General features: G+C 45.2%; 3 protein-coding genes and 1 pseudogene across 4 annotated transcripts; 2 read left to right on the plus strand and 2 right to left on the minus strand.

The window, feature by feature from the left end:
* Positions 1-308: 308 nt before the first annotated feature.
* Positions 309-3,669, minus strand: LOC127773366 (chaperone protein ClpB1). Its single transcript, XM_052299430.1, has 5 exons — positions 2,262-3,669; positions 1,359-2,163; positions 991-1,270; positions 709-906; positions 309-611 (listed from the first exon to the last, which is right to left on the minus strand). Exons 1-5 carry the CDS (start codon positions 3,415-3,417, stop codon positions 309-311), a joined length of 2,742 nt encoding a protein of 913 aa, XP_052155390.1. The 5' UTR covers positions 3,418-3,669.
* Positions 3,670-4,026: 357 nt separating this feature from the next.
* On the plus strand, positions 4,027-7,382 carry LOC127775033 (probable transcriptional regulatory protein At2g25830). 2 transcript variants are annotated; one of them, XM_052301339.1, is made up of 7 exons: positions 4,027-4,215; positions 4,300-4,418; positions 4,800-4,861; positions 5,504-5,660; positions 5,900-6,204; positions 6,609-6,729; positions 7,077-7,382. In XM_052301339.1, the coding sequence occupies exons 1-7, from the start codon at positions 4,119-4,121 to the stop codon at positions 7,167-7,169; spliced, it is 954 nt and encodes a 317-aa protein (XP_052157299.1). In that variant the 5' UTR covers positions 4,027-4,118; the 3' UTR covers positions 7,170-7,382. The 2 variants fall into 2 exon arrangements, with proteins under 2 accessions (XP_052157299.1, XP_052157300.1); XM_052301340.1 differs by lacking the exon at positions 4,800-4,861 and having other exon boundaries at positions 4,049-4,215.
* A 261-nt stretch (positions 7,383-7,643) lies between these two features.
* LOC127775031 (dolichyl-diphosphooligosaccharide--protein glycosyltransferase subunit STT3A) lies at positions 7,644-13,563 on the minus strand. Its single transcript, XM_052301337.1, has 23 exons — positions 13,372-13,563; positions 13,182-13,244; positions 12,853-12,908; positions 12,378-12,449; positions 12,193-12,298; positions 12,052-12,102; positions 11,743-11,838; positions 11,607-11,666; positions 11,426-11,539; positions 11,217-11,303; positions 10,931-11,034; positions 10,666-10,761; positions 10,100-10,220; positions 9,939-10,019; positions 9,717-9,848; positions 9,365-9,616; positions 9,135-9,278; positions 8,878-9,064; positions 8,700-8,797; positions 8,489-8,568; positions 8,314-8,401; positions 8,120-8,209; positions 7,644-8,027 (listed from the first exon to the last, which is right to left on the minus strand). The coding sequence occupies exons 1-23, from the start codon at positions 13,498-13,500 to the stop codon at positions 7,971-7,973; spliced, it is 2,364 nt and encodes a 787-aa protein (XP_052157297.1). The 5' UTR covers positions 13,501-13,563; the 3' UTR covers positions 7,644-7,970.
* Positions 13,564-14,919: 1,356 nt separating this feature from the next.
* On the plus strand, positions 14,920-15,815 carry LOC127774276 (uncharacterized; annotated as a pseudogene).
* The last annotated feature ends 1,075 nt before the right edge of the window (positions 15,816-16,890 follow it).

Genomic DNA, 16,890 nt, shown 5'->3' on the forward strand with positions numbered 1-16,890 from the left:
GCACCCTGCAAGTACTGCATATCAGGCCTCAACAAAGTTCCATTTTGTCACCCGTAAACACATGAACTTTCAACTCAACTCAACCAGAACGTAAACGTTTTTACACTTCTTCAGTTCATCAGAAATTTCACAAAAGAAAGTCGTCTTAGCAGAACAACTTCACAAAAAGGCATCATCGGAAAAACACCATATTTCACAGCTTATTCAACGGAGACACCCCACATTCATTCACACAGCTCGATCGGCGCCCTCCTCTGCCTCTGCCTCTGCCCGGGGGCGCAACACGCACATACGCGCTCTACTACTTACTACTCTTCGTCCATGCCGTCCTCCTCGTCCTCCATGATCCTCATCTTCTTCACCGCCTGCGCGGCGTCGCTCCCGGTGGCGGCGCCGTTGGGCACCTGGATGAGGATGTCCGACTTCTGCCCCGTCTCGGCGTTCACCAACCCCCCGCGGTTGTCCACCCTGTAGGCCAGCTCGTCCTTGTGCGGCGCCGCGTCGATGTACACCGTGCAGCTCTCGTCGATCTCCTCCTGGATCAGCATCTTGGACAGCTGCGTCACCACCCTCTTCTCGATCCACCTCCTGATCGGCCTCGCGCCATAAACCTGTACGTAGTACCAGAGTCACAGAGAGAGTTAGAATCAAATTCGACGAGAATTTCTTTGAAAAACTTCGACCTGATAGTTGGATGCTGTCGCGTACCGGATCATAGGACAGAGACAGAATGACGTCCAGCGCGGCGTCGGTGACGGCCAGGGCGACACCCCTCTCAGCGAGCCGGACGGCGACGTCCTTCATCTGGAGACGGGCGACCTTCCTGAGTTGCTCGTGGGACAGGGGATCGAATATCACAATCTCGTCGAGCCGGTTCAGGAGCTCAGGACGGAAGTGCCTCCTCACCTGCACAAAATATCGAAATCAATTCAGCATCGCATTGCATTGCAAATGAATCCATGGTTGTGGAAAGCAAAAGGCCATACATACCTCCTGCATGACAAGGTCACGGGCGACCTTCATGGAGTTCTTGCCGACCATGCCGGCGAGGAGGTGCTCGGCGCCGAGGTTGGAGGTCATGATGATCACGGTGTTCCTGAAGTCCACCGTGCGGCCTTGCCCGTCGGTGAGCCTCCCGTCGTCGAGAACCTGGAGCAGAGTGTTGAACACCGCGACGTGCGCCTTCTCGACCTCGTCGAACAGGATCACGCTGTACGGCCGCCGCCGCACTTGCTCCGTCAGCTGCCCACCTTCCTCATGGCCGACGTAGCTTCATTCACAGAGAGAAATTTCCCCCATGTCAGCACCCGAAATTCGGTTGCAAGAACTGTGAAAACAACATTAGGATTGATACTTACCCAGGTGGTGCTCCGATGAGGCGAGCGACGGAGTGCTGCTCCATGTACTCGGACATGTCGATGCGGACGAGCAGGTTCTCGTCGTCGAACAGCTGCTCGGCGAGGGCCTTGGCGAGCTCGGTCTTGCCGACGCCGGTGGGACCGAGGAAGAGGAACGAGCCGGTGGGCTGCTGCGGCCGGCCAAGTCCGGCGCGCGACCTCAGCACCGCCTCGGCGACGGCGCTCACGGCCTCCGCCTGGCCGACCACCCTCTGGTGCAGCCTGTCGGCGAGGCCGACGAGCCTCTCCTTGTCGTTCTGGCCGAGCCGGGTCACCGGGATGCCCGTCCAGCGGCTCACCACCTCGGCGATCTGCTCGGGGCCGACGGTCTCGGTGAGCATCAGGTTCTCCCCCGTCTCGCTCTCGAGCTTCGCGATGGCGACGTCGATCTCCTGGAGCGCGCCGTACTTGAGGTCGGCGACGCGGGCGAGGTCCATCCGGCGCTCGGCCTCCTGCAGCGTGAACTGGAGCTCCTCGCGGCGCTGCTTCAGCTTCCTGATCTCGTCGATCCTCTCCTTCTCCTTCCTGTACTTCATCGTCAATGGCTGCAGCTTGTCCCTCAGATCGTCCAGCTCTTTCTTGACCTCGACAAGCCGGGCCTTGCTTGCCTTGTCCTTCTCCTTCTCCAGCGCGTGGTGCTCCACCTCCAGCTGAATCCTCTTCCTCTCGAGGTTGTCGATCTCCTCTGGCTGGCTGTCCAGCTGCACCCTCACGTTCGCGCAGGCCTCGTCGACGAGGTCGATCGCTTTGTCAGGCAGGTGGCGTCCTGAAGAATTACAGAGCAGAAATGGCACAAGAATGTGAGCTCGAGCTTGACAATGTAGGTTGGCAATGGCAATGGCAAGGACGGCAGGAGCAACTTACCCATGATGTACCTCGCCGAGAGCTGCGCGGCGACGACGAGCGCGCGGTCCTGGATCCTCACACCGTGGTGCCCCTCGTACTTCTCCTTGAGGCCTCGCAGGATGCTGATGGTGTCCGGGACGCTCGGCTCCGCGACGAACACCTGCTGGAACCGCCTCTCGAACGCGGCGTCCTTCTCGACGTACTTGCGGTACTCCTCCAGCGTCGTGGCGCCGATGCACCGGAGCTGGCCCCTCGCGAGCATTGGCTTGAACAGGTTGGCCGCGTCCATGGAGCCCTCCGTCCTCCCGGCGCCGAGGACGAGGTGTATCTCGTCGATGAAGAGGATCACCTTGCCCTCGGCCTCCTCCACCTCCTTGAGCACGGCCTTGAGCCGTTCTTCGAACTCGCCGCGGTACTTGGCGCCGGCGACGAGCGCGCCCATGTCGAGCGCGATGAGGCGGACGTCGAGCAGGTTGCTGGGCACGTCCCCGCGCACGATGCGCTGCGCGAGGCCCTCCACGACGGCCGTCTTGCCGACGCCGGGCTCGCCGATGAGTACGGGGTTGTTCTTCGTGCGGCGCGACAGGATGCGCACGACGCGGCGGATCTCCTCGTCGCGGCCAATGACGGGGTCGAGCTTACCGGCCTGCTCGACGAGGTCGCGGCCGTAGGTCTTGAGCGCCTGGAAGTTGGTGTCGCCGGACGCGGACTCCACCTTGCGGCCCTCCCCGCCACGGAGCTTCTCGAGCTCGGCGCGCACCCGCGCCGTGGACACGCCGGCCTCCTTGAGGCAGTCGGAGATTTGCGAGTCCTCCAGGAGGCCCATCAGCAGCTGGTCGACGGCGAGGTGGGAGTCCCCGCGCTTCTTCTGCGCGGACTGCGCGCGGCGGATGACCTTGATCAGCGCCGTGGACGCCGGCACGCTGTCCGGCGGCGGCGACTGCGAGGGAAGCTTCTTGAGCGCCCCGCTCACCACGCGCTCGAACGAGTCCGGCGCGCCGGCGTCCCCGCCGGACGCCTGCGAGATCGCCTGCCGGAGTATCCCGCCCTTGTCCGCCGCCAGCGCCGCCGCCAGGTGCAGCGGCGTCAGCTGCGCGTGCCCCGCCTCCGACGCCATCTCGTGCGCCGCCACGAGCGCCTCGTTGGTCTTGTGCGTGAAGTTGTCCGGATTCATGGCTGCTCCTCCTCTCCTCACACAATCAATCTACAGCAACAAATCAAAATCTCTCGGTTTCGCTTGGATTGAGATGGGATCACTCGAAATCTTGCGGAAGAATTGCTTCGGCGTTTGATCTGAACTCTCTCTTCTGTCGATGGAAACACCGGGAGGAGCGGTGCGCGCATATGAAGGGCGGAGTGGATTGTTCGGCGGGAGTCTAGAAGGGGATGGAAAATGCCCGACGTCAACAGCGGCAGGAAGGACGAGAAGAGGCGAGACGGTGCGCGAATATTCCAGTGACATGTGGGGCCCACGAGCCTCCTACACCGTTGGATCTTAAGCGGCGCGCATCCGATGGGCGACGCGTGTGCCCGCTCTGCGAGTCTGTGGGGTCCCACGAGTCATAGTAGTGTAGTAGTGGATCAACTCAGTCAAGTCAGGTTTTATCGGAATCAGATTGCAGCTGACACTTCCGCCCTACGAGGAGGCCACGTGGCGAGTCACCTGGCCCAGCTGTCAGAGCCAAGGCTACCAACCAGGACATGGTCGATCCAACGGCTGAGGGAAGAGGGCGTGGAGAGATCCGAGCCGTCCCCCGCTAATCCCACCAGATCCAGGCTCGCGTTCGCGTCCTGCTGACTCCTCTCCTCCTCCTCCAGCCCGCGCCGCCGGAAGCGGGCAGTTCGTCGAGCACCTGGTGCGCGCGCTCCGCCGCCATGGCGTCCGCCGCGCGGGCTCTGGGCGCGCTCGTCCACAAGGCCTCGTCGCTGTCCTCCTCCGCCTCCGCTCTCAGGAGCGCCGCCGTCCTCCATGGTAACCAGTCCTCGCTCGCTCGCTCACTCGTCTCCCGTCTGGCCGTCTCCACGGATCCAGCGATTGATGCGTTGGTGTGTTCAGGGAGAGGCTCTGCTGGCGGCAGCGCCAGATTGTTCCAGAGGCACGCGGCGAGGCGGAGGATTTCGACGTTCCAGCCGCTTTGCATGGGACGGCGCTCCTGCAAGATCGCCGGAAGGAAGGTGATTTGCTCTTGCCATTTCGCCCCACATCATGAATGAGTTTGGCCTTAGTGATAATTCATTAGTAATTATGCCATTTTTGGCAAGCTCTAGCCTGTATTTTGAGTAAAAATGTTAGCGTAATGGATTTTTTTCAGTTTTTTTTTTAAATAGAGAAGCCAGGTTCCCTCTTCCATTATAGGGAAAGCACATTTCATTTTTTTTTCCCAGTTGTCTCTGAATTTGCTATGCTGCTAGTGCTAACTTTTCATGCACATCCTTTATGTGAAATGGTCTAAATAAATTTATGTAAAATTCATGTTTGTTTCTTGCTGAATGTAATTATGTTTAACCTCGTAATATGAGATATATAATCTTACCCCAGTTGCTTCATTTTCTCAGGATGCTCAGAATTTGAAAAAGATGAAGCGCAACAGTAAAATTGGGAAAGAAATCGTTGCTGCGTAGGTGTTTTTGGATTCTTGAGTTTTTATTGCTTGCAAATATTGTTTCCTAGTAGCTTGATAGTATGGTAAGTTTTACTACTTTCCAGAGTATAGGGTTACTCCACCACATGGTCTTTCTTCTGATTTGTCTGTCTGTGTCTTCATTAAATGGCACTGTTGCGTTGTGCTTTGCATTTGATCGTTACCCTCTTTAATAGCTATCAGACACCACTACTAATTCCCTGAAGGAGATACTCTTAAAAGAGATCTTATTAAGGTTGGTTTCTAGTATTCCGTTGGTCGTGTAATCTTAAAAGAGAAGTTCAAAGGGAGTTTAAATGGCATTGCAAAAGCGCATCAGACTGAACACCACTAACTCCCTGAAGGAGATAGATCTTATGAAGGCTGGTTTCTAGTATTCCGTTGGTTGTATCTTAAAAGAGAAGTTCAAAGGGAGTTTAAATGGCATTGTAAAATCAAGCATTAGAGATCTTATTAAGATCGGTTTCTTGTATCATGTTGGCCATTTAATTTTAAAAGAGATCATGAGTTTAAATGGCATAGCAAAATCAAGCTCAGAGTTCACATCAATATTGCCAGCATCAGAGTTTACGTCAATATTTTTTAGCTAACATGATCCCTTGTATGGAAATCATGCAGCATTAAGAAAGGTGGCCCAAGTCCTTCATCAAACACAACTTTAGCAGCAATATTGGAGAAAGCAAGGGAACTTGATATCCCCAAAGAAATCTTGGAGCGCAACATAAAAAGGGCTTCAGAAAAGGGCCAAGATACTTACACAGAAAAGGTTTACGAGGTAAAATTCCCTGTCGATAGTTTGACATAATACTTTGTTGTTGCATTCGTTTGGGCAATATGCTATATGACACGTATCTAAGGGCAATGCCCTGTTTACATGTAAAAACTAAGTTGGTTGGTTGGTGCTGATCTAGGGTAGGATCATGTACAAGGATTTACTGAGGTTGCTGATCACTTTGTTTCTTTCTTTTTTAAAAAAATCCAAATACATTGTCATGTGTGAAGTATTTTTCCCAGGTGTATGGTTTTGGTGGAGTAGGTATGGTTGTTGAGGTCCTTACAGATAAAATTACAAGATCTATTGCGGATATAAGAAATGTTGTAAAGGACTGTGGAGCAAAATTGGCTGATCCTGGATCTGTTACATTCAGATTCAGACAAGCTCGAGTGGTGAACATCAAAGTAACTGATGCTGATAAGGACCAACTGCTCACTGTTGCTTTGGATGCTGGCGCCGATGATGTCATTGAACCAAATTTTGATGATGATGATGATGACGACGACGACTACGATGACGACTCCTCTGAAGATGTTTCAGAAAGGTATCAACTCATGTTTAGTTGCACACGGTTTCATTTGATGCAATAGTTTTAAGTGTTAACTACGAATCTCTTGGAAAATCTAAATTATAATCCATTAGATTTGGTACTCTTATATATTGCAAATGGTCGATTAACACCAGTTTAAGTGTTGTAACTTTTTAGAAGGCACTGCATACAGAGCAGCTATGTTAAAAGTCACAGAACCATAGACAAATTAGATAACAACCTATGTACTTAACTTGGCCACATTTTCAGAGCATTCTTAAGTTTGTTCTCCAGGTAGCGTTCTTATGTCATGTGGTATTACTGGTGATTTACCTTCCACTTTGCTCCATTTAGCCGCAAACTTTTAGTCAGATATTCTGACACATCTGCTATTCTGTTGTTGCTTTTTATCTCTCCAGGTTTTACAAGATAGTTACTACATCAGAGAACTATCCTGTTGTGCTATCGAAGCTACAAGAGGAAGGACTAAAATTTGAAACTGATAATGGCTATGAATTGCTGCCTCTGAACCCGATTGAGGTATGCAATTTTCCCTTTCTCATTGTCAAGCCTGTAGGAATTGAGCAATTAATGAATTAATGCTATCATAGGTTTCTGTCAAATCATAAGTTTTCATCCATACTTACAACAAGATGTTGAACACCCTGGTTTTCTGATTCATGGTAATCAGCAATTTGTTTCGATTGTTAGCAGGATCCTACAAAATTATTAGTGGGCACTTCGCATTTGGCCATTTACCATATCGTCCAACCAAATTTTAACTTACACATGTCTAGCTTAGCAGAATATAAGCATGTGAAAGCAACTCATCATGCTACCCCTATGGATCTTTTACGATGCTGTTATCTATTGTTTCCTCCCTGTAGGTAGATGACGAGGCCATGGAACTAAACAAGGTCCTAGTGTCTAAGTTGCTTGAGCTTGATGACGTTGATGCTGTCTATACTGACCAAAGGTGACTCTGAATTCATGATCCAAGACACTCGATGCCGACGGTTCTTGGGTTACACTGTGGATTGGCAGAAAGCTGGTGGATGGAGCTGCCAATGGAGCCTGTTTACTTGCAGCCAGTTATATTTTGCCAAAATTGAGTTGATAATACGGCATTTTTTGTGTAACTACTTTGCACACTCGCATCTCAAACAAAGAGTTCTAAAAATTTTCCCTTCCAAGTCTCATCCCATCTTCGCCTGTAAAACGATTAGCCCATTTTTTCACTTCGTCTCACCCCATCTTCGCTTTGTAAAACGATAGGACCGACCATGCTATGGTGTTGGATCTTGACGAGCGTTCTAATAAAAAGTTTTGCCAGTTTGAAACGGCTGAAGATTTGTTCCTTTGACTGGCAGAAACTGTTGGCAAATTTCTTCAGCTCATACTGTACATCCTAAAAACAGCGGTAACTCTCCCTATGTGTAACTATATAGAAAAAATAAACAATAAATAGCCACGTTCTCATTTTTCTAAATAAACTTCCATTGTACGTCCGCCTAAACATCTTCAGTGCAAAAGGAGTATAAAAGACACTAAACCGCGTGTTGCAAACAATGGGGCCAAAAAGCTTAGAGCAGTCTATCAAAAATTTCTTCAGCACTCCTGCTGGTCCCAAAAACATATTAGGGGTGTCAAATACTGAGTGCAATAACGCAGCAATCTCTAATCCTAGGCCTGTGGTTTTCTAGTTCTTTTGAGCTTAGTTGCAGTTGAGCTAGCAAAAGCAAATTCCAAGCAGCCACGTCGCTTTTCGCATTTACTCATTTTTATTGCCATGGGTTCTTCTTTCGGCCCGCCGCATTCGTTGAGCTAGCTTTGGAGCCCTGCGGATAAGCAAGCGAAAAAAGGTTAAATGTGTTCAAACTTCAAAGTTATCAGAATAGGGGTGTGAAAATTAAAAATTTGCCAGACTTACAGATTTCAACTTCTTCAACTTGCCCCGAACCCTATTCTTTTGAGGTTTCAGTTTATATATACGGACCATCCAGTGGTGGGTTGTGAAAACCTTTATGATTTAAAAGAACGATAGGAAAACGCCAAGCAAATGATTGAGTTAGAAAAAGATGAAAATAAAACGACTAATTGGAAAGAGGAGTAACATCGCATTACCTCCTCAAAATGTGTTAGTTTGAAATGCTTCTTTCCTATTTCATATCCTCTTACTCTATCAAAACCTTTGCCATCGGTCTCAACGAACCTGGAGGAAACAAGGAAAACAGCCAAATGTAAAAAAAAAAATATTGATGACAACTAAACGTTATCTATTGAATTCTGTTTGTCAAACCTGTAATAGCAAAGCTTGTACATGAGGCAATTCAGCATAGTTGGGGTGCCTTGAGCATCAACACGATAGTTACCATCCCTCTGGCAACAAAATAACATGAGAAATCAGAATAGTGAATCAAGCTCATATATTTGTTTCACTATTTCTATTCTTCCTTATGCCCACCAAAATGATGTGTAAGGCACCATCCCTAAAAAGATTCACAACTCACAAGATAATCAGGTTCCTTGATGTGAGGGAATACACCACCTCCTATGCGAACCATCCAAAGGAACTTGTTAATATCATCGCTAGGGTAGCCAACAAGACCTGTAAAGTAAACACCCAACGTCAGGGATCTGGGGCCACTAGTTATTGATTTGTTCTAAAGAAGTCCACAAAGCATCAACCTCCAAATACAACAAGGACATATTTGACATCTAAAGAATTGAAGATCTCCCAAGCTGCTTTTTCTGGAGATGACATCGCTGTTCCAACTGTTGCTATGTGGGTATTATTCCAAGTATTATTGTCTACAATTACAGTCCTGTTGGCCATTGCAGTTGTTTGATAACCATAATCCCACCAGGACGCAACCTGCAGTGGACCGTCTTACTGTCAGAAAAACACAGAGCACTTAGAAATAGAGGGCAAGGGATGAGCGTACCTTGTCATCAACATCTGTGTTATGGCTGAGCCATGCATAGGCTTCACGGAAATCATCAAAAACATGCAATCCATCACGCGAACGAGAAGTCAACACAATTGAAGGAGCTGAGTACGCCTCAGCTGCTGCCCACACACAATGGACCTACAAAAAAGCATCTCCTAAGATACATCCAGACATCACTTATGGTATGACTGTTCTTTCTGTAAGACTAAGAATATTTAACTTACCACATAGAAACCACCTAACACGATCAGCAACAAAATGCCCAAAACAGATGCCTCCATAGGAAGTACTAAAAGCTTCTTTTCCTTTTTAGGCTTTACAGGAACACTTTCAGCCACTTCCTTTTCCTTCTTCCGGTTTTTCTTTGATGGTTTTTCCTTTGGGGCTGTTTCAGTTTTTTCAGGTCTAGTCTCATTTTTTGCTGAATTTGTGGAGACAGTACTAGCGCTAGAACTCTCTGCACTACTATCCCCTGACTTAAGTTTCAGAAGAAATAAGTTGTCAATAAGTTTGTTAAGGATGAAGCCAGGTAATTATTAACAGAGTAAAGAAAAACAATGAAGAAAGCAACCGTACAGCAGCAGGGCTGTCATCAAATAATTTTGATAGCTGATATTTAACGGATCTTGTGAGGACGTCGAAAGCCTCAGAAAGAGCGATTCCAGATAAAATGCACGCAGCAGGAGCAAGGACAAGCATAAGCCGCACCTAAAAGAGAATATATGTAAAGAAAAGTTAATAAATAAATACTAGATAAACATTGCTTTATAGATGCTTTTACATTACACATATTCTTACCATTACTCCAGAAAAATATACTGCGGTGACCAAGTACAAGACCACGAAGGAGCTTGCATCAGATAAAGGCAAGAAGCATGACTGTTGACAATGTCAATATTAACTAGAAAGAACAAATACTTATGCTAATTCAATTCGGATTGAAAATGTAGACTGCTTACAATGATCCCAGCAGGAATCAAGAAGGCCAACACGTTGATATCCATGAAATAGGAGGGCCAGGTAGGGGGTTGATGTTCGCTGACACTAGCAATAATAGGGATGTACTTGCTTGCATAGGTTCTGTAAAAAAAAAAGAAGCAGGAACAAACGTGAAGTTATGATGCAGAAAGAGAACCAGAAGAAAATAAACTCCAATATGACATTGTGATATACTCCATTCAGAAAATCATGCATCAGAAAGACTTGCTTTCATTTGTCTAAAACAGTAAGCATAAAAAATGGGCATTGTTTTTATTATTTCAGCCGGTCAAAATTAAGTATTATTTCATGTAATGGTTCCCAGCCCGTACGGAAAATAAACACCAATAGGACATTGAGATATACTCCATTCAGAAAATCATGCATCAGAAAGACTGCTTTCCTTGTCTAAAACAGTAAGCATAAAAAAAGGGGCATAGTTTGTATTATTTCAGCTGGTCAAAATTAAGTATTATTTCATGTAATGATTCCCAGCCCGGCACGGCAAAATAACATAATATTTATTTTCCATGGTAAAAAAACTTACGGATCAAGTAGACTCAAACTGCGCCCACTCCATCCTTTTGTGGGGCTAGATGCCACCAAAGCGATGAGTATAGCTACTACTGCAAAACAAACAGCCCTGGAGGAAGGATGTTGCCATTAGCATATGTGGGTTAAGATACCATCTCAAATAAAGAAATTAAATGTTTAAATTCTGATGGATAGATGGTGATTATTGGTCCAAGGAATAAACAAGCTCAATGTCTAGTTTCTCATGCACCTGACAATAAAAAAAGCAAGAGACTTACAAGCCAACTGTTATGACAAGAGTCATAGCTACTTTGAACAGCCTGGGAGTTAGAAGTCCTTTTATGTAATACACAAGAGCAACCACATGAAGGATTATGAACACCTGCAATTAAAGTATACTATTATCAATGAAATTATTGGTGGCTTATAGCAATTTTCTCCGATGAAGTTAGGAGATAAAGTTCACTGGTTATTTATTCTAATAGGGCAAAGTGGGTAAATGATCTGAATGAAGAAAATTCCACAAGGAAGAAAAGGTGTGCATAAGCCAATGAATGTATATACCAGAAATGATGCAAAGTGCTCAGACGTCATCACTGCATTAAAACCAACCACGGGTACTAAGGCTGCCAGAAGTGTTCCCAGTATAACCTGCAAAATGATAATTCTCTTATTAGGTCAGTTTCCAGACAAACAGTATCACTGAAACGTTTAACTCCTTTTATTTTGTTTGTTCAAAATGAAGAAAGAAAAGGATGATGTTATGCACTTACAAGGGGAGCATAAGCAATGTAAAGCCGTGAAGAATAACGACCAGTGACAATGCACAACAGTACATGAATTGGAATAAGGTTGATGATGAATGTGTAACCTCCCCAAGAACAGACCTGCACAAGGTTGTTGCTTGATTATAAAGGACATTGGAAAACATGGGTTCAAATTATCAGATATTACCATGTAGAAATATGAGAGAGCATTGAGCGTTGCATAAAAGAGTGATCCTGTGTTCAGTGTCTGCAAATCATTTGAGAACAGGTCAGTTCATAACGCTATGTTAAAGAGGCAACAAAAACAACCCATGCGCCATTACCTTTACATATAGATAAAATGTGAATATCAAAGCAAATATTGCTACGGCTTCATTATCATAGCTTCCTGCAACGGATCTTGAGATGTATGAGGGAACCTGTAATAAATGATGTGTGATTTGAGTGTGGAAAAGAAGTGTAATGTGGAATGTGGACTCAGTATTGCTACAGCTTCATTATCATAGCTTCCTATTACTATGACAAGTGTAATGTGGAAAAGAAAATATATGGATCATAATCGAGTCAAAATACTATAGTAATCTTTCATGATAAAAAAAAAGCCTAGTAGAAAAATCCATAGTGCAGTTTACCATTGCCAAAATAGCTGCTGCCATCAATCCAGCCCCAGTGCCTTTAGCTTCCTATGGAAGGTTAAAAGAAATAAGCACAATTATTTGTATGAGTACCAATAGTGTGAGAACTAGTGCTTCCGGGAGAGGAAAAAATAACACCTTTGTTAAAAGGTAAGTAGCCCAGGAAGCGTTTGCTGAGAATATTGGAGCAGTGAACACACAAACAGTCTCCACTGACAACGGAATGTTTAGAGAATTTAGCAACCTGCAAAACCAATCAAATATTTTAGGCACATCCACAGCATTAATGAGGAACAGACAAGTGCTTTCCTTTGATAACATACCACCAAATGGTTCCAGCTGTCAATGTCAAACCAGGATACACAGTGCCGCCAATCACACGGCCAAGGGGATACCTAAAACAGAAGCAACAGCAAGGGAATCAGCCAAGTAGGCGTATTACACATTCTATTTTACATCATGATTACACAATACTCCCTCCATCTACTTTTGATAGGCATATTCCCAAATCTGAAAAATTTACTTTTGATAGGCATATTTCAATTCAATCACCTATCATCTTAATGACTTTCTAGGATTTAATGCGTGACTCTCCATTCTTCCACACAAGATTGGCTACATGGGCATCGAGAAATGTAAATATTAATGAATCGCTTGTTTACGAGGAATAACTAGTAGCATGTTTAAATGGATGATAAGTAGAATTACTTATCCTTGGTCATTGTGCCAAGATGAAATATAACTATCAAAAGTAGATGGAGGGAATACTAAATTATTCATCTGACGTAAGGCTCTTACCATGTCCTGTCATCAAACCAGTTCCAGAACTCGTAGATCCCATTCTTCGACAAAAACTGTAATAGGTAAGATGGAAATTTTAGATCAGATGTAATCCACAACTGATTCCAGCAAGCATGTAACCATCTGTTGCTCCATACTTCCACTAATCATCCAGTAGTAAACGAAAATATACTCCAAAATCACTTTGCAAAACCCAAAACCCACTGACACCAACACTCTGAAATCAACACAACATTGCAGTCCCCTATGATTCGAGCTAAATTCCTTAAATCCGCATACTCCACAAAAATAATAACACACGAGATGGAAGCTCCCCGCAATCCAACCTGAGTGACGCGGAAGTTGAAGTAGGGGTCGAACTCGTGGATCACGCTCTCGTACTTAATCACCTGAGGCACAAAAAAAAAACGAAGGGGCCGATTAAGAATGCACAATTCCGAAACGCGAGACGAACGGCGAGCCGGATCTGGCCGCCGCGCGAGGTGGAGTGGGGGGAGGGGGCGGATCAGATCTTACGGAGAAGAGGCGGATCGAGAACGCGAGGACGCCGATGAGGAGGAGGGTGAAGGCGCACAGCACGCCCCCGCAGGCGTTGCGGAGGCGGCTGCCGCCGGCCGCGGCCGTGGAGGACTCGGGCTCCGCCATTGCGGCCGCGTCGTGGCTGTGGGTTTGGGGGTGTGGGGGGGGAGACGGGGGGCGGAGACGAAGCGAAGACCTCGCGAAATCGCGATCGCTAAGGCAAAGCACCACCAAGGCGCTTCCAGTCCAGTGTTGAGATTTTCGCGGGTAGGACCTTGGACATTATTGTATTCTAACAACAGTATGTTATGGAAAATGCTAATTACTGTACCTATTTTGAAACATCATTTGACATTGAAAAAAGAAGAGTCTATTTTGTTGTCACTTGACCTGCTAAACTATTTTTTCCTCATTATAGCTATAAATTATTTTAAATACTTCACTTTATTAACTAATAATATTTTTTTCTCTATAAGTTGTATTTTTAAGATGCAAGTTTATAAAGCCATGGATGACAACATTATCAAGTTCAAAAATATTTCAATGTTTCACAATCGTTTGCTTGATCTTTGATATCTCAATTTCAAACTAGTTTTAGGTGCTTACAACCTATATAAAGAATATAAGAAAAATTTAAAAATAATATTAATACATAAGCTGTAATACATCTTGGGATACCAAACACTTATTTATTAAGTTTGGTGGGTTCACCAACAGATTCCTACTCGGAGGCTGTGTTTAGTTCACACTGAAGTTTGGAAGTTTGGTTGAAATTGGTACGATGTGATAGAAAAGTTGTGTGTGTATGAAATGTTTGATGTGATGGAAAGTTGGAAGTTTGGAAAAAAAAACTTTGGAACTAAACAGGGCCGGAGTTAGGCTATGACGGTTTGATCGTTTATATGCTGTTGATCTGACTAGCCCTACGACAGTGTTAGACTGGACTCGCATGGTAAGTTTGGGTCCTTTTCAAATTTGTTCATGTTTTCCTATTCTTGCTATAGTGCTAAATTTAAGTGGTAACATGTTGTTCTAGTATGGTTCAAATCCCATCCTGAATTATAATGTTTTGGGACAGAGGAAGTCCTTTTTATAAAATCATCTCTTACATACAAAGACATATACTCCATTTATAGGCAGGGCGTCTACACAATTTTGGTGCCCCGGGACAACATGCAAATTAGGACCCTAATTTTACCTTTGATATAGTTGTCCATATAAATTAATTACGGTCATGGTAAACTCATTCAAAAGAAGAGTAATTTGGTATAAACATTTAGTGGATCATGCGTGCAACTCAGTAATCGAGTATCTGTCCAGTCTAATGTCTAATGAGGTCGACGAGCCAAAAATCATGCTTGTAGGTAAGGGCTCTAGAAAATCTCTTTTCAGCTTTGTTCCCTTAAGTAAATGGCTCCAAGAGGCATCTAATCAAGACACACTGTTTCTAGACACAAAGATGGTTTGCTCCAAGCTTTGCCATGGGTTGAATCTGGTGAGCATGAGGAGAAGGACTATCTGTTCAACCCGTGTACTGGTTACCGCATGATCTATTGGAACAGGCACAAAGAGCTGCTGCAGCTGCAGCTGCACCCAATGTGGAAAGCGCCTATCAGTTGCTGTGAACAAGAAGGCAATCCTTTTGCTATTAACAATAAGAATGTTGGCTTGGCATTCAGCCAGGTGATTCAGGATCATGTTGTTGTCGCGATTTTCTATGACTGGAGAGACTACAAAACTCGTGAATATTACTTAAGATGCGTGATGTTTGGTTGTGGCTTTGGATACAGCATGCATCTTCCTGGGCCGCCTCTGCCTGTGAATGACATGCCACCTGCTTCTCTGGATGGGTTCCTGTCCTGGATGAGCGACTAGCGAGCCAAGGTTGGGTTGGAGTTATGAGCGGGCCATTGTCTCTTTTGATGTTACTGCTAAGATATTTGATGTTATCCCTTGCCCTTCATGCATTGCAATGTGGGACAATGAAAGTCGCTGTCACGCATTTGTGGTCGAGCTTTAGAGGATGTTGTGTGTTGTTCTTTCAGATCGAGTTGCAGATGAGTTAGATATATGGAAGTGGGATCATGGTTTGTGGACTAGAGCATACACAATCAATTTAAAACTCTGGCTAGATTTTTCGCTTGCGACAAATGTTGTAGTGCCTCTCGCAGTTGATCCAACAGATGGAAGGGTTCTACTGAATACTGGGAGGAAGCTTGGTTTATATAATCCATTTAATCAAGCGATTGAAAACTTGTATGCACTTGATCAGGCATCACTTATGACTTCTAAAGTGCAGCGACGGTGCCCTGGAGTTCGTTAGAAGTGCATTACCAGATGTGAGGATGTTCCTAGCAAGTTCTCTTCATTGAAACTATCTATGGCTCCATGTGACAACATTACTAGCCCTTCAAGTGCTTCATCAAGGAATAAGGAGCTAAATTGTGTGAGCCCAAAGATTATGCCTGTGGTTCCTATGCTATATGAGGAAACCCTAGCTTACTATCCTCAAGTTGGCAGAGCGAGGGGCGTGGACTTAGGCTCCGTTCTTTAGTGGGAGTTGGGAACTCTCCCCCAAACACACAAAACGGAGTGGTCCATTAGCGTGTGATTAACCTAACATAGCCGGACCTGAGGGGATTGTATGGTTGAACCTTTGTCCAAAGCTACCATTTCCAGTAGCACAAAGTGATTTGGCAGTAGTTTTTGGGGATTTCTTGGGCCGTTTGCTTATCATCGTCTGTGTCATCCATATGCTACTCCCTCTATTTCACAATGTAAGACATTTTAGCATTTCCCACATTCATATTGATGTTAATGAATCTAGATAGATATATATGTCTAGATTCGTTTACATCAATATGAATGTGGAAAATGTTAGAATGACTTACATTGTGAAACGGATGGAGTATTTTGGACTAGTATTGGTGCAACAAGTTACTGCAATAGGTTATTCTAACATGCTTTGATTTTGGTAGTAACAGAGTGATTTGCAAATTTCAGGAACAACAAGGGAGACAGCCTTGCTGCTTCCTACTACCACAAGGTGAGCAAAACCAGTGCTGTTGGAGCAGGCCTGGCTCGCAGCTTCTCGAGCAACTACTCCATAATCATATACACACAGTTTGGGTTCGATCCCAAGCAGGACCTTAATTCTTCTGTTCTCTTTTCTTTTTAGATTTTTTAGTGCATGCGGTTTGTGGCTACAAACGGGTTCGTGTGTATGTGTGTGTATTTATTTATTTATTTTCCTAAAAAAAGCAAAGAAGAAGAAGAAAAAAATGGCTCACAATGAGATTCGAACTAAACTAAGCCTGTCTGTGATTTTAAAGTAGGCAAGAGCCATTGCCTTTACACGTATTAATTGCTACAGCTTCATTATCAATTTATCATAGCTTCCAGCAACATATTTAATAATTATTCTTAAAAAAAATGAATAAATGTAACTTCTATAAACTGAAATGGGACATTGGGGAAAAGCAGAAGATTATGTAACACAATTAAAAAATCATGAAT

Source organism: Oryza glaberrima, chromosome 5 (assembly GCF_000147395.1).
Source record: "Oryza glaberrima chromosome 5, OglaRS2, whole genome shotgun sequence".
In the NCBI taxonomy this organism is placed as follows: Eukaryota; Viridiplantae; Streptophyta; class Magnoliopsida; order Poales; family Poaceae; genus Oryza; species Oryza glaberrima.

Coding starts and splice junctions, on each gene's coding strand:
- LOC127773366 (XM_052299430.1), bottom strand. CDS start 3,417: ATGAATCCGGACAACTTCACGCACAAGACCAACGAGGCGCTCGTGGCG. Junction 1,271..1,358: donor CTCATCGGAGCACCACCTGG/GTAAGTATCAAT, acceptor CTGTGAATGAAG/CTACGTCGGCCATGAGGAAG. Junction 612..708: donor TGTCTCTGTCCTATGATCCG/GTACGCGACAGC, acceptor TACTACGTACAG/GTTTATGGCGCGAGGCCGAT.
- LOC127775033 (XM_052301339.1), top strand. CDS start 4,119: ATGGCGTCCGCCGCGCGGGCTCTGGGCGCGCTCGTCCACAAGGCCTCG. Junction 4,216..4,299: donor GAGCGCCGCCGTCCTCCATG/GTAACCAGTCCT, acceptor TGGTGTGTTCAG/GGAGAGGCTCTGCTGGCGGC. Junction 6,730..7,076: donor TGCCTCTGAACCCGATTGAG/GTATGCAATTTT, acceptor TCCTCCCTGTAG/GTAGATGACGAGGCCATGGA.
- LOC127775031 (XM_052301337.1), bottom strand. CDS start 13,500: ATGGCGGAGCCCGAGTCCTCCACGGCCGCGGCCGGCGGCAGCCGCCTC. Junction 10,020..10,099: donor TGATTCCTGCTGGGATCATT/GTAAGCAGTCTA, acceptor CATTGTCAACAG/TCATGCTTCTTGCCTTTATC. Junction 8,210..8,313: donor AACTAACACATTTTGAGGAG/GTAATGCGATGT, acceptor TAAATCATAAAG/GTTTTCACAACCCACCACTG.